Source organism: Saimiri boliviensis, chromosome 14 (genome assembly GCF_048565385.1).
Source record: "Saimiri boliviensis isolate mSaiBol1 chromosome 14, mSaiBol1.pri, whole genome shotgun sequence".
Classification (NCBI taxonomy): Eukaryota; Metazoa; Chordata; class Mammalia; order Primates; family Cebidae; genus Saimiri; species Saimiri boliviensis.
The window spans coordinates 19,835,749-19,849,720 of record NC_133462.1 but is presented as its reverse complement, the minus strand read 5'-3'; the positions used below and the strand labels follow the sequence as shown (position 1 = coordinate 19,849,720).

The 13,972-nt window shown below is 45.2% G+C and overlaps 1 protein-coding gene and 1 pseudogene across 3 annotated transcripts in view; one reads left to right on the top strand and one right to left on the bottom strand.

Moving 5' to 3' along the window:
* Nucleotides 1-13,972, bottom strand: part of ZNF565 (zinc finger protein 565) — a 33,485-nt gene that overhangs the window by 5,439 nt on the left and 14,074 nt on the right. For all 3 annotated transcript variants that reach the window (XM_074386508.1, XM_039467002.2, XM_074386509.1), the window contains exons 3-4: nt 9,563-9,689; nt 8,799-8,894 (exon numbers count right to left, since the gene is read on the bottom strand). In XM_074386508.1, the coding sequence (XP_074242609.1) occupies nt 8,799-8,894; nt 9,563-9,689 (223 nt within the window). The remainder of the gene's footprint in view (nt 1-8,798; nt 8,895-9,562; nt 9,690-13,972) is intronic.
* On the top strand, nt 11,451-12,696 carry LOC101032129 (dynein light chain Tctex-type 1 pseudogene; annotated as a pseudogene).

The following is a 13,972-nucleotide window of genomic DNA, read 5'->3' as shown; positions in this document are numbered from 1 at the left end:
AATTAGATTTTCATTTACTCACTCATTTGTTGTTCTGTTTGTTTTCTTACTCCTGAATCTTCCCCAAAGGTGGAACTAGTGTTTTTTCCAGTAACCATTGAAACCAACCCAGCTGGGCATGGTGGCTCATGCCCATAATCCCAGCACTTTGGGAGGCTGAGGCGGGTGGATCACTTGAGCTCAGAAGTTTGAGACCAGACTGGGAAACATGGTGAAACCCCATCTCTACCAAAAATACAAAAAATTAGCTGGGTGTGGTGGTGTGTGCCTGTTCCCAGGTATTCAGGAGACTGAGGTGGGAGGATTGCTTGAGCCCAGGGAAATAGTGTCACTGCACTCCAGCCTGGGCAAGAGAGAGAGAGAGAACCTGTCCTAAAAAAAAAAAAAAAAAAAAAAAAAAAAAAAAAAAAAAAAGGCTGGGTGCGGTGGCTCACACCTGTAATCCCAGCACTTTGGGAGGCTGAGGCGGGTGGATCATGAGATCAAGAGATCGAGACCATCCTGGTCAACATGGTGAAACCCCGTCTCTACTAAAAATACAAAAAATTAGCTGGGCATGGTGGCGCATGCCTGTAATCTCAGCTACTCAGGAGGCTGAGGCAGGAGAATTGCCTGAACCCAGGAGGCTGAGGTTGTGGTGAGCCGAGACGGTGCCATTGCACTCCAGCCTGGGTAACAAGCAAAACTCCACCTCAAAAAAAAAAAAAAAAGAAAAAAAAAGAAAGAAAGAAAAGACAGAATTTGTCAGATTGGATAAAATACCAAAATCTACCAGCACTTTGGGAGGCCGAGGCGGGTGGATCATGAGGTCGAGAGATCGAGACCATCCTGGTCAACATGGTGAAACCCCGTCTCTACTAAAGATACAAAAAAATTAGCTGGGCATGGTGGCACGTGCCTGTAATCCCAGCTACTCAGGAGGCTGAGGCAGGAGAATTGCCTGAACCCAGGAGGCGGAGGTTGCGGTGAGCCGAGATCGCGCCATTGCACTCCAGCCTGGGTAACAAGAGCGAAACTCCGTCTCAAAAAAAAAAAAAAAAAAAAACAAAATCTAGGTGCACAGTAGTAACAAGTAACATGCTTTAAGATATGACGACATATGGTGTTTGAAAATAAAGGATGAGCGCTATCTTAGTATAAGACAAAATAGACTTTAAAAATAGAAATCGGCCGGGCGCGGTGGCTCAGCCTGTAATCCCAGCACTTTGGGAGGCCGAGGCGGGTGGATCACAAGGTCAAGAGATCGAGACCATCCTGGTCAACATGGTGAAACCCCGTCTCTACTAAAAATACAAAAAATTAGCTGGGCATGGTGGCTCGTGCCTGTAATCCCAGCTACTCAGGAGGCTGAGGCAGGAGAACTGCCTGAACCCAGGAGGCAGAGGTTGCGGTAAGCCGAGATCGCGCCATTGCACTCCAGCCTGGGTAACGAGAGCGAAACTCCGTCTCAAAAAAAAAAAAAAAAAAAAAAAATAGAAATCATTATTTTGGGTTAAGAAGGGTGGCTCTATAGTCAAAAAAGCAATTCCATTCAGAAGGAAGATTTATGTTTCTAAACTTAAATGCATCTAACAAAATAGCCTCCAAATATATAATGTAAAATTCAAAAGACTCACAAGAAGAAACTAACAAAATCACCATATAGGAGATTCCAATTCACCTTTCTCAGAAATAGGCCAAGATGATAAAAATTTATAAAGAATATAAATTTAGAAAACTTACAGAAACTATAACAAATTTGAACAAAAACTCCATTTAATAATCACATATAGAATCATGCACTCAGCAATTAGAGAAAAAATATTTTTAAAAAATAACCACAGTTCCTCAAAAAATTAAACATAGAATGAAACCATATGACCCAACAATTATACTTCTGGTGAATACACAAAAGAAAGCAGGGACTTGAACAGACACTTGCACACCCACGTTCATAGCAGCACTATTTTCAACAGCTGAAAGGTGGAAGCATCCAAGTGTCTATCAACAGATGAATGGATCAAGTCCAACAGGGCTTCAAGGAAAAATAAAAAAGAGAGAGAGATAAAGTAAAAAAAAAAAAAAAAAAAAAAAAAAAAAAAAAACAAGAACAGATGAGTGGGCCAGGTGTGGTGGCTCATGCCTGTAATCCTAGCACTTTGGGAGGCTGCGGCAGGCAGATCAGTTGAGGTCCAGAGTTTGAGACCAGCCTGGCCAATATGGCAAAACCCCATCTCTACTAAAAATTTGAAAATTGCCGGGCATGGTGGCTCACACCTGTAATCTCAGCACTTTGGAAGGCTGAGATGGGAAGATCATGAGGTCAGGAGTTCAAGACAAGCCTGACTAACGTGGTAAAACCCCGTCTCTACTAAAAATAGAAAAATTAGCTGAGCGTGGTGGTGCCTGCCTGTAATACCAGCTACTTAGGAGGCTGAGGCAGGAAAATTGCTTGAACCTGGGAGGCAGAGGCTGCAGTGAGCAGAGATTGCACCACTGCACTCCAGCCTGGGTGACAGTGAGACTCCATCTCAAAAAAGAAAAAATTGAAAAATCAGCCGGGCATGGTGGCAGGTGATCCCAGCTACTTGGGAGGCTGACGCAGGAGAATCTCTGAACCTGGGAGGTGGAGGTTGCAGTGAGCCGAGATCGCACCACTGCCCAGCCTGGGCAACAGAGTGAGAGTCCATCTCAAAAAAAAAAAAAAGAAAAAGAAATGAAGTGTGGTATGTATAATATATACACACATATATTAATATTTATGCATGTATACATCTATACACACACACAGTGGAATATGATTCAGCCATAAAAAGAATAAAATTCAGAGACATTCTACAACTTGGATGAAACATTATGCTTAGTGATATAAGCCAAATACAAAAGCCCACATACCAGATGATTTATATGAGACACCTAGAATAGGCACATTCACACAGACTGAAAGTAGAAGAGAGGTGTCTAGGGACTGGAGGGTAACAGAGTTTCTGTTTCAGATGATGAATATGTTCTGGAAATACACTGTATCATGCTGTGAATGAACTAAATGCTACTGAATTACATACTTATAAGTGGTTAAAATTATAAATATTATGGCCAGGCAAGGTGGCTCATGCCTGTAATCCCAGCACTTTGGGAGGCCAAGGCAGGTAGATTCCTCGAGCTCAGGAGTTCGAGAACAGCCTGGATAACAAAGTGAGACCCTGTCTCTACAAAAAATACAAAAATTAGACAGACATGGTGGCATGTTCCTGTAGCATCAGCCACTTGGGAACCTGAAATGGGAGGATGGCTTGAAAGTGGGAGACAGAGGTTGCAGTGAGCCAAGATCGTACCACTACACTCCAGCCTGGGCAACAGAGCCAGAACCTGTCTCACAAAAATAAGTAAATAAATATTATGTAATGTATATTTTATCACAATTAAAAAATATATAATTAATAGAAGATTGTTGGCTAGGTGTGGTGGCTCGTGAGTGTAATTTCAGCACTTTGGGAGACTGAGGTGGGTGGACTGCCTGAGCTCAGGGGTTTGAGACCACCCTGGGCAACAGAGTAAAACCCTGTCTCAACTAAAATACAAAAAAAATTAGCCGAATGTGGAGGTGCATACCTGTAGTCCCAGCTACTTGGGAGGCTGAAGCACGAGAATTGCTTGAGCCCCAGAGGCGGAGGTTGCACTGAGCCAAGATTGTGCCAGTGCACTCCACCTTGGGCTACAGAGTAAAACTCCTTAAAAAAAAAAAAAAAAAGATTGTTGTTTTTCATAACTTCAAAAAAAAAATTTGCTAATCAGTTGATCACTACAAGATGGTGAGATTATCCTGGTTTATCTGGGTGGACACAATATATTCACAAGGGTCCTTAGAAGTAAAAGTGGGAAGGCCAGGTGCTGTGGCTCACACCTGTAATCCCAGCACTTTGGGAACTTTGGGAGGCCTAGGTGGGCAGATCACTTGAGGTCAGGAGTTTGAGACTAGGCAGGAAAATGGCTTGAACCTGGGAGGTGGAGATTGCAGTGATCTGAGATTAAGCAGTACACTCCAGCCTGGGCGACAGAGCAAGACTCCGTCTCAGAAAAAAAAAAAATATGTGTGTGTTCTCATATATATATATATATATATATATATATATATATATATATATAATTTAATTATTTTGAAGTCTTGCTCTGTCGCCCAGGCTGGAGCACTGTGGCACAATTGTGGCTCACTGCAGCCTTGACCGCCCAGGATCAAGTGCTGCCTCAGCCTCTTGATTAGCTGGGACTACAGGTGCATGCTGCCATGCCTGACTAATTTTTGTATTTTTAGTAGAAAAGGAGTCTTGCAATGTTGCTCAGGCTGATAAATGTCATTTTTGAAGAAAAAAAAAAGTATTTTCATGTGGCCAAAAACTGAAGGAAACCTTAAGGGTCTTCTTCCTTTTTTTTTTTTTTTTTTGGGACGGAGTTTCACTCTTGTTACCCAGGCTGGAGTGCAATGGTGCGATCTCGGCTCACCGCAACCTCCGCCTCTTGGGTTCAAGCAATTCTTCTGCCTCAGCTTCCCGAGTAGCTGGGACTACAGGCGTGCGCCACCATGCCCAGCTAATTTTTGTATTTTTAGTAGAGACGGGGTTTCAGCATGTTGACCAGGATGGTCTCGATCTCTTGACCTCATGATTCACCCACCTCGGCCTCCCAAAGTGCTGGGATTACAGGCGTGAGCCACCGCGCCCAGCCTGGGTCTTCTTCAGATAGAGAGAAAATGATCCCAGATGAAAAATAAAAAATGACAAGCCGGGCGCGGTGGCTCAACCCTGTAATCCCAGCACTTTGGGAGGCCGAGGCGGGTGGATCACGAGGTCAAGAGATTGAGACCATCCTGATCAACTTAGTGAAACCCCGTCTCTACTAAAATTACAAAAAAATAGCTGGGCATGGTGGCGCGTGCCTGTAATCCCAGCTACTCAGGAGGCTGAGGCAGGAGAATTGCCTGAACCCAGGAGGCGGAGGTTGCGGTGAGCCGAGATCGCGCCATTGCACTCCAGCCTGGGTAACAAGAGCGAAACTCCGTCTTAAAAAAAAAAAAAAAAAAAAGAAAAAGAAAAAATGACAATAGCAGAGAAGTTAGGAGAGGGTAACTGATGATTCAGGATTCACAGATTCCAATACTGTCCACCAAGTGCGAATTGAGAATACTGACTAACATTTATGTAGTCATCACAATTGCCTTTCTGGGCACTTTCACACTATTAGTTCATATAACAACAATACATATACATATGTTTTGAGATGGAGTCTCTCTCTGCTTTCCAGGCTGGAGTGCAATGGTGCGATCTCAGCTCACTGTAACCTTTGCCTCCCTGGTTCAAGTGATTCTCGTGCCTCAGCTTCCCAAGTAGCTGTGATTACAGATGTGCACCACCATGTCCAGATAATTTTTATATTTTCAATAGAGATGCGGTATCACCATGTTGGCCACACTAGACTGGTCTTGAATTCCTGACCTCCAGTGATCCACCTGCCTCGGCCTCCCAAAGTGCTGGGATTACAGGTGTGAGCCACCGCGCCTGGTGTATAAGAGCAATATATATATATTTATTTTTATTTTTATTTTTTGAGGCGAAGTTTCGCTCATTACCCAGGCTGGAGTGCAATGGCGCGATCTCGGCTCACCGCAACCTTCACTTCCTGGGTTCAGGCAATTTTCCTGCCTCAGCCTCCTGAGTAGCTGGGATTACTGGCATGCGCCACCATGCCCAGCTAATTTTTTGTTATTTTTAGTGGAGACAGGGTTTCACCATATTGACCAGGATGGTCTCCATCTCTTGACCTCGTGATCCACCTGCCTTGGCCTCCCAAAGTGCTGGGATTACAGGCGTGAGCCACCATGCCCGGCCTAAGAGCAATATTTTTATTCCATCTGCCAAGGAGGAAACTGAAGCACAGGGAATTTAAGTAATTTATGCAAGCTCACAGAGCTACTAAGGGGCAGAGCTAGGACTTTGAACTCAAGCTGTCTGACTCCAGCATCTGTGCTCTCCACCACTTATAGAACACTACCTCTCAAAAGTTAAGAGAATAAATGGGGCCGGGCGCGGTGGCTCAAGCTTGTAATCCCAGCACTTTAGGAGGCGGAGGCGGGTGGATCACGAGGTTGAGAGATCGAGACCATCCTGGTCAACATGGTGAAACCCCGTCTCTACTAAAAATACAAAAAATTAGCTGGGCATGGTGGCACATGCCTGTAATCCCAGCTACTCAGGAGGCTGAGGCAGGAGAATTGCCTGAACCCAGGAGGCGGAGGTTGCGGTGAGCCGAGATCGCGCCATTGCACTCCAGCCTGGGTAATAAGAGCGAAACTCCGCCTCAAAAAAAAAAAAAAAAAAAAAAAGAGAATAAATGAATTGCTGAATTAGATAAAATAAAAAGCAGTTTTAAGAAAATAAGTTTTTCTTTTTCTTTTCTTTTTTTTTTTTTGAGACATAGTCTCAGTCTGATGCCCCAGCTAGAGTGCCGTGGTGCAATCTCAGCTCACTGCAACTTCTGCCTTCTGGGTTCAAGCAGTCCTCTTGCCTCAGCCTCTCGAGTAGCTGGGATTACAGGTGTGTGTGACCAGGCCCAGCTAATTTCTGTATTTTTAGTAGAGATGGGGTTTTACCATCTTGGCCAGGCTGGTTTTGAACTCCTGGCCTCAAGTGATTTGCCCACCTCGGCCTTCCAAAGTGCTAAGATTATAGGTGTGAGCCACTGCACCCAGCCAGGAAAATAAGTTTTACTGTGTGTGTGGTTTTTTTTTGTTTTTTTTTTGAGACAAAGTTTCGCTCTTGTCACCCAGGCTGGAGTGCAATGGCATGATCTCAGCTCACTGCAACCTCCGTCTCCCAGATTCCAGCGATTCTCCTGCCTCAGCCTCCCGAGTAGCTGGATGTGGGGAACATTCCCGTGTGAGACCCCCAAAACGCGTGAGTCTCACTATACGGTGAGTTTGATCCCAAACACAGTTTCCTACTGGAGGCAGTCGAGCTATCCGGAAATATAGGAACTTAAAGATGAATGATCAGTTTCTAATATCAACCACAATATCGTTTGGGCCTAAAACTATGCGGTGCTGCTAGACTGAGTGACCCCCTGCCAGCAGCCGGTTCCTACTTTTAACCTTTTTATGACTCTCTCTTTAAGAATAAGTTTTAACCTTTTCTTTACTTACCTGACTGCCTAATGGTTTGCAAATGCCACCATAAGGGATGGCTTTGATTCCTGACTCAGAGATTCCTGAATGGGGAAGTTGAGTTAAGTTGAGTTAGGAGTAGACAAAGGAGAATCCGGATAAAAGATATTCTGATGAGCAAAACCAGAAAACCTTTTCACATCTCAGTTCTAAAACAAGATCAAACCAGAGATACCTGCAGCCAGGAGGAATAATGTTTGGATGTAAACAAGCTTTGTGATTACAGGAAATTCTGTTACTTTTTACAACCACTGATTGCATATCTCACTTCTCTATTGTATAGGCCATGTAAGGTATACATTTGCATTTCCTCTTGCAACCATTGTGTATCTGATTTCTCTCTTGTATAGGCCATGTAAGGTGTACATTTGCATTTCCTCTTGCTATGACGTAAACCAGAGCCAAGAAAGTGTATTTATTCCTGGCCTTTGAAAAATAAAATTTGCTTTATAGGCACGGCCTATCAGCCCTCCAGATGCCTCGCTTTCTCTCTCTGTCTCTATTATTTTTCCAGGCGCACTCCCTCTTCCAGGTATTGGGACCCTCTTGCAGGTCGAGAGACCCCCGGGCAGACGTGCCTACCCGTCCCGGACGGTCCACGACAGCTGGAACTACAGGCGCCCACCACCATGCCCAGCTATATTTTTGTATTTTTAGTAGAGACAGGGTTTCACCACGTTGGTCAGGCTGGTCTTGAACTCCTGACCTCAGGTGATCCTCCCACCTTGGCCTCCCAAAGTGCTGGGAGGTGTGAGCCACTGCGCCTGGCCAAGAAAATAAGTTTTTCTAAGGGATGAAGATACTTGTAGAAAAAAGGATCTGGCTGGGTACCGTGGCTCACACCTGTAATCCTACTTTTTGTTTTGTTTTGTTTTGTTTTGTTTTTTGTTTTTTTTTTGTTGTTTTGTTTTGTTTTGTTTTGTTTTGTATTGTTTTGTTTTGTTTTGTTTTTGAGACGGGGTTTCGCTCTTGTTACCCAGGCTGGAGTGCAAATGGCGCGATCTCGGCTCACCGCAACCTCCGCCTCCTGGGTTCAGGCAATTCTCCTGCCTCAGCCTCCTGAGTAGCTGGGATTACAGGCACGAGCCACCATGCCCAGCTAATTTTTTGTATTTTTAGTAGAGACGGGGTTTCACCATGTTGACCAGGATGGTCTCGATCTCTCGACCTCGTGATCCACCCGCCTCGGCCTCCCAAAGTGCTGGGATTACAGGCTTGAGCCACCGCGCCCGGCCTATAATCCTACTTTTTAAGCCCAGGAGATGGAGGCTGTAGTGAGCTATGATCATACCACTGCACTCCAGTGTGGGTGACAAAATGAGATCCTGTCTCTTAAAAAAAAAAAAAAAGGCAAAGTATAGTTAAAAAGATGGCCACTGGGGAAGGAATGGGTTCTCTTTTTAAAAAGGAAGGAAAATGTGAGATAAGAGAAAACAGGAATTAATGAGAGTAGGGCAAGGGTCCCTTGGGAGCTGACACTAGTAAGGTCTTTGCTCACCCTTTCTTCCACAGTAGGGCTTTGAGGGACGTTTCCACAGTAACTCAAGTTACTGCTGTCAGTCGACTCACCCAGGGACCTCCTACCGTGAAATCAGCCCTCGCTCACCTGGGCACCATGGTCCTGTCACATCATTTGCAATCATCCAGGGCTCTTTCCCTTGCTCCAGTAAGGAGATGACATCAGGCTTAGGAATGGAGAGTCCTGTTTACAGGAAAAGAAATAGGGTGTGATCAGACTGCTCCAAAATCCAAACCCAGTTTCCTGGTTACCATGGAAAAATGCCATCACAAGGAACGGGAAGGTTGTCCAAAGGATGGGAAGACAGAGGTGCCCAATGAAATGACTTCCTTCCAGTTCCGAAAAGCACAAAGCAACTTTTCAGTCACCAGAAATTCAGTCAGAAACTGAAGTTATCCTAGAAATTTGCGGTGAAGAAACCAGAAATTCTAGAAGGCTAGTCCTGAATTATTTAGAGCAGATATTTGTGATCACTCTCCATGAGCCCCTCCTTCCCTTCCAATCTGTTCCTTGATGCTCCTGGCCTTGTTCCGTGCCTTGCTCTGGTATCAGGACAGCTCACTTTAAGGACTGCATTACCTATGCCTTCTGGCTTCTCACTGGCTTTGGCAGACAGGAAGCACCAACTGGAGATCAGTGAACAGGAGGAGAGAGGGCACTGGGCACTTCTCACCCCTCTACCTCCCTCCTTTGATCCAGAGCTCTGGAAGTAGCTACAGTTATTGCTGCCTGGGCTCTTCACTATGGTTTGTAGCGTCTCTGTGACAGTTTCCTCTCCTCACCCCTTTAGGCATGGTTGTAGTCCCAGGTGCCTTGCTTCCCATCTGGCCCATGTGATACAATCTCCTTACCTAGCGATACCAAGTGACCAAAGTTCTCCAGAGTCACCTCCCTGTACAGGTCCCTCTGAGCAGGTTCCAGGCACTTCCATTCTTCCAGTGAGAACTCTACGGCCACGTCCCTGAATGTCACCAATCCCTGAAACAATAAACCCATGCATTAGTGTATATTAAACTTTTTCACTTTTTATTACGAAAATTTTCAAAATGCACGGAAGTACAGAGAATAGTATACAGCAATGACCCTCCCATACGGATCAGTCTGTTTCAATAGTTAACAAGATGCTGGCTGAACATGGTTGCTCACGCCTGTAATCCCAGCACTCTGGGAGGCTGAGGCAGGCGAATCACAAGGTCAGGAGTTCGAGACCAACCTGACCAACATGGAGAAACCCCATCTCTACTAAAAATAAAAAATTAGCTGGGCATGGTGGCACATGCCTATAATCCCAGCTATTCGGGAGGCTGACAGGAGAATTGCTTGAACCTGGGAGGCGGAGGTTGCCATGAGCCGAGATCGCACCATTGCACTCCAACCTGGGCAACAAGAGTGAAACTCCATCTCAAAAAACAAAACAAAACAAGATGCACACTGTTTTATCTGTTCCCTTCTATCTTTTACTCCCCATGTACTGTGAAGCAAATCTCACATGCCAAACATCATAATACTTCAACTGCAGATACTTTAGTACCCAGCAGATTATCCACTTTTCTTAGAAAAATTTAATAATTTATCATACTTAATAAAAGTATCAATAATTTCCCAATCAACAGATTAAGCTCTAATTGCCCAATGTTCTCATTTTTTTTTTTTTTTTTTTTTGAAACAGAGTCTCACTCTGTTGCCCAAGCTGGAGTTCAGTGGTGCAATCTTGGCTCACTGCAACCTCTGCCTCCCAGGTTCAAACAATTCTCCTGGCTCAGCCTCCCAAGTAACTGGAGTTACAGATACCCACCACCACACCCAGCTAATGTTTTCTGTACTTTTAGTTGAGACAGGGTTCCTCCATGTTGGCCAGGCTGGTCTCAAACTCCTGGCCTCACGTGATCTGTCCGACTCGGCCTCCCAAAGTGTCGGGATTATAGGTGTGAGCCACTGCACCCAGCCTCAGTTTTTTGTTTTTTGTTTTGTTTTTGAGATGGGATTTTGCTCGGTCACCCAGGCTGGTGTGCAGTGGTACGTTCATGGCTCACTGCAGCCTCGACCTCCTGGGCTCAAGCAATCCTCCTACCTCAGCCTCCCGAGCAGCTGGGGCTACAGGGGTATGCCACCATACCTGGCTAATTTTTATTTTTAATATTTTTTTGTAGAGATGGAATCTCACTATGTTACCCAGGCTGGTCTCAAACTCCTAGTCTCAAGTGATCCTCCTGCCTCAGCCTCCCAAAACGCTGAGATGACAGCCTGAGCCACTGCACCTGGCCAAGGACATTAACGAGGAGATGAAGAAGGGCACTGGAGGAAGGAGGTAATGAAACATGGAGGAAGCTAGAGCTGCAGGCCTGTGCCATGAAGGAAGTATAATAAGCAGAGTTATGTGACTAGAGGCCTATATGATCTTGAGCATTCCTGTGGCTACAGATAAAACTGTCTGCAGGGCCGGGCGCGGTGGCTCAAGCCTGTAATCCCAGCACTTTGGGAGGCCGAGGCGGGTGGATCACGAGGTCGAGAGATCGAGACCATCCTGGTCAACATGGTGAAACCCCGTCTCTACTAAAAAAATACAAAAAATTAGCTGGGCATGGTGGCACGTGCCTGTAATCCCAGCTACTCAGGAGGCTGAGGCTGGAGAATTGCCTGAACCCAGGAGGCGGAGGTTGCGGTGAGCCGAGATCGCGCCATTGCACTCCAGCCTGGGTAACGAGAGCGAAACTCCGTCTCAAAAAAAAAAAAAAAAAAAAAAAAAAACTGTCTGCAGACAGCAGGATACTTCTATCTGCCATACAGGCCTGGGAATGAGCAGAAAAGAGGTAAGTGAGGTCCTATAAATAAGTGAAAGAGCGAAATACACAAAACACACACCAAATCTGGGCCTGGCAAATAATAACATCTTTCAAAATGAGTCCAGGCTAGGTGTGGTGGCTCACGCCTATAATCCCAGCACTTTGAGAGGCTGAGGCAGGTGGATCATTTGAGGTCAGGAGTTTGAGACCAGCCTGGCAGCTGGGTATGGTGGAAATTCTGGCACTTTGGGAAGCCGAGGTGGGTGGATCACCTGAGGTCAGGAGTTCAAGACCTGCCTGACCAACATGGTGAAACCCATCTCTACTAAATATACAAAAAATTAGCCAGGTGTGGTGGCAGAATCCTGTAATGTCACCTACTCGAGAGGCTGAGGCAGGAGAATCGCTTGAACCCAGGATGCAGAGGTTGTAGTCTACTGAGATAGCGCCACTGCACTCCAGCCTGGGCGACAAGAGCAAGACTCTGTCTCAAAAAACAAACAGACATACTCAGGGAGGCGGAGGCAACGCGCGGGAGGAAAGATGGAAGACTATCAGGCTGCGGAGGAGACTGCTTTTGTTGTGGATGAAGTGAGCAACATTGTAAAAGAGGCTATAGAAAGTGCAATTGGTGGTAACGCTTATCAACACAGCAAAATGAACCAATGGACCACAAATGTAGTAGAACAAACTTTAAGCCAACTCACCAAGCTGGGAAAACCATTTAAATACACTGTGACCTGTGTAATTATGCAGAAGAATGGAGCGGGATTACATACAGCAAGTTCCTGCTTCTGGGACAGCTCCACTGACGGGAGCTGCACCGTGCGATGGGAGAATAAGACCATGTACTGCATCGTCAGCGCCTTCGGACTGTCTATTTGACCTGCAGTCCCGCCTATGACCCTTCTCCTTTTGTCTCTAGTTCATCCTCTAACCAGCAGCCACGAATTCAGTGAACTCTTTTCTCGTTCTCTTTAAGTGTTTTGTGGCACTCTCAAAATGTAGAGAAAAAGACCAAATGACCACACTGTGATGTGAACTGCACCGAAGTCAGATGAGTATCCCCATAGGTCACCTGCAGCTTGCGTTGCCACTTGTCTTAACTCTGAATATTTCTTTTCAAAGGTGCTAAAATCTGAAATCTGCTAGTTTGAAACTTGCTCTACTCTGATTCAAATACACTAATTTTCCATACTTTATACTTTTGTTAGAATAAATTCTCCAAATCTAAAAAACAAACAAACAAACAAATAAAAAAACACAGACAAACAGACAAACGTCCAGCCTGGCCAACATGGCAAAACCTTGTCTCTACTAAAAATACAAAAAGTTAGCCAGGCATGGTGGTGCACACCTGTAATCCCAGCTACTCAGGAGGCTGAGGCAGGAGAATCACTTGAACCCAGGAGGTGGAGGTTGCAGTGAGCCGAGATTGCACCACTGTACTCCAGCCTTGGTGACAGAGCGAGACTCTGTCTCAAAACAAACAAACAAACAAAAAATGTACCTGGGCATGATGGTGCCTGCCTGTAGTCCCAGCTACTCAGGAAGCTGAGGCAGGAGAATTGCTTGAACCTGGGAGGTGGAGGTTGCAGTGAGCTGAGATCATGCCACTGCACTGCAGCCTGGGCGACAGAGTGAGACCCCATCTCAAAAACAACAGAAATAAATAAATAAAAATGAAAGAAAGAAGAGAGATGGAAGGAGGAAAGGAAGGTAGCCAGGCAGGCAGGCAGAAAGACAGGAACTGTTATTGGCTGCATAATGTACCTTCTTCCATTATTTTCATGCACTTAGCCTAAATACGATGTGTAAGTTAACGCGGCTTACATCCAAAAGAGAGGCAGTAACAAATGATGGTTAAGATGTGAAGAGAAGGGAGCCTAAGATGTGAAGAGGAGGAGGGTACACGATTGTTGGGAATGTAAATTAGAATTACCACTATGGAGAACAGTTTGGAGGTTCCTCAAAAAACTAAAATGGGGCTACCCTGTGGTCCAGCAATCAAACTGCTGGGTATATACCCACAAGAAAGGAAATCAATATATCGCAGAGATATCTGCACTCCATGTTTGCCATGGCACTGTTCACAATACCCAACATTTGGAATCAACCCAAGTGTCTGTCAACAGATGAATGGATAAAGAAAATGTGGTACATATACACAATAGAGGGCTATTCAGCTACAAAAACAGTGAGATCCGGTCATCTGCAACAGCATGAATGGAACTGGAGGTCATTATGCTACGTGAACTAAGCCAGGCACAGAGAGACAAACTGCATGTTCTCACTTATTTGTGGATCTAAAAATCAAAACAATTCAACTCACGGTCATAGGGTGTAGAAGGATGATGACTAGAGGCTGGGAAGGGTAGTGGGAGGCTGAGGGGGAGGTGGGGACGGTTAATGGGTACAAAAAATAGAAAGAATAAGACTTACTATTTGATAGCACAACAGGGTGACTATAGTCAATAG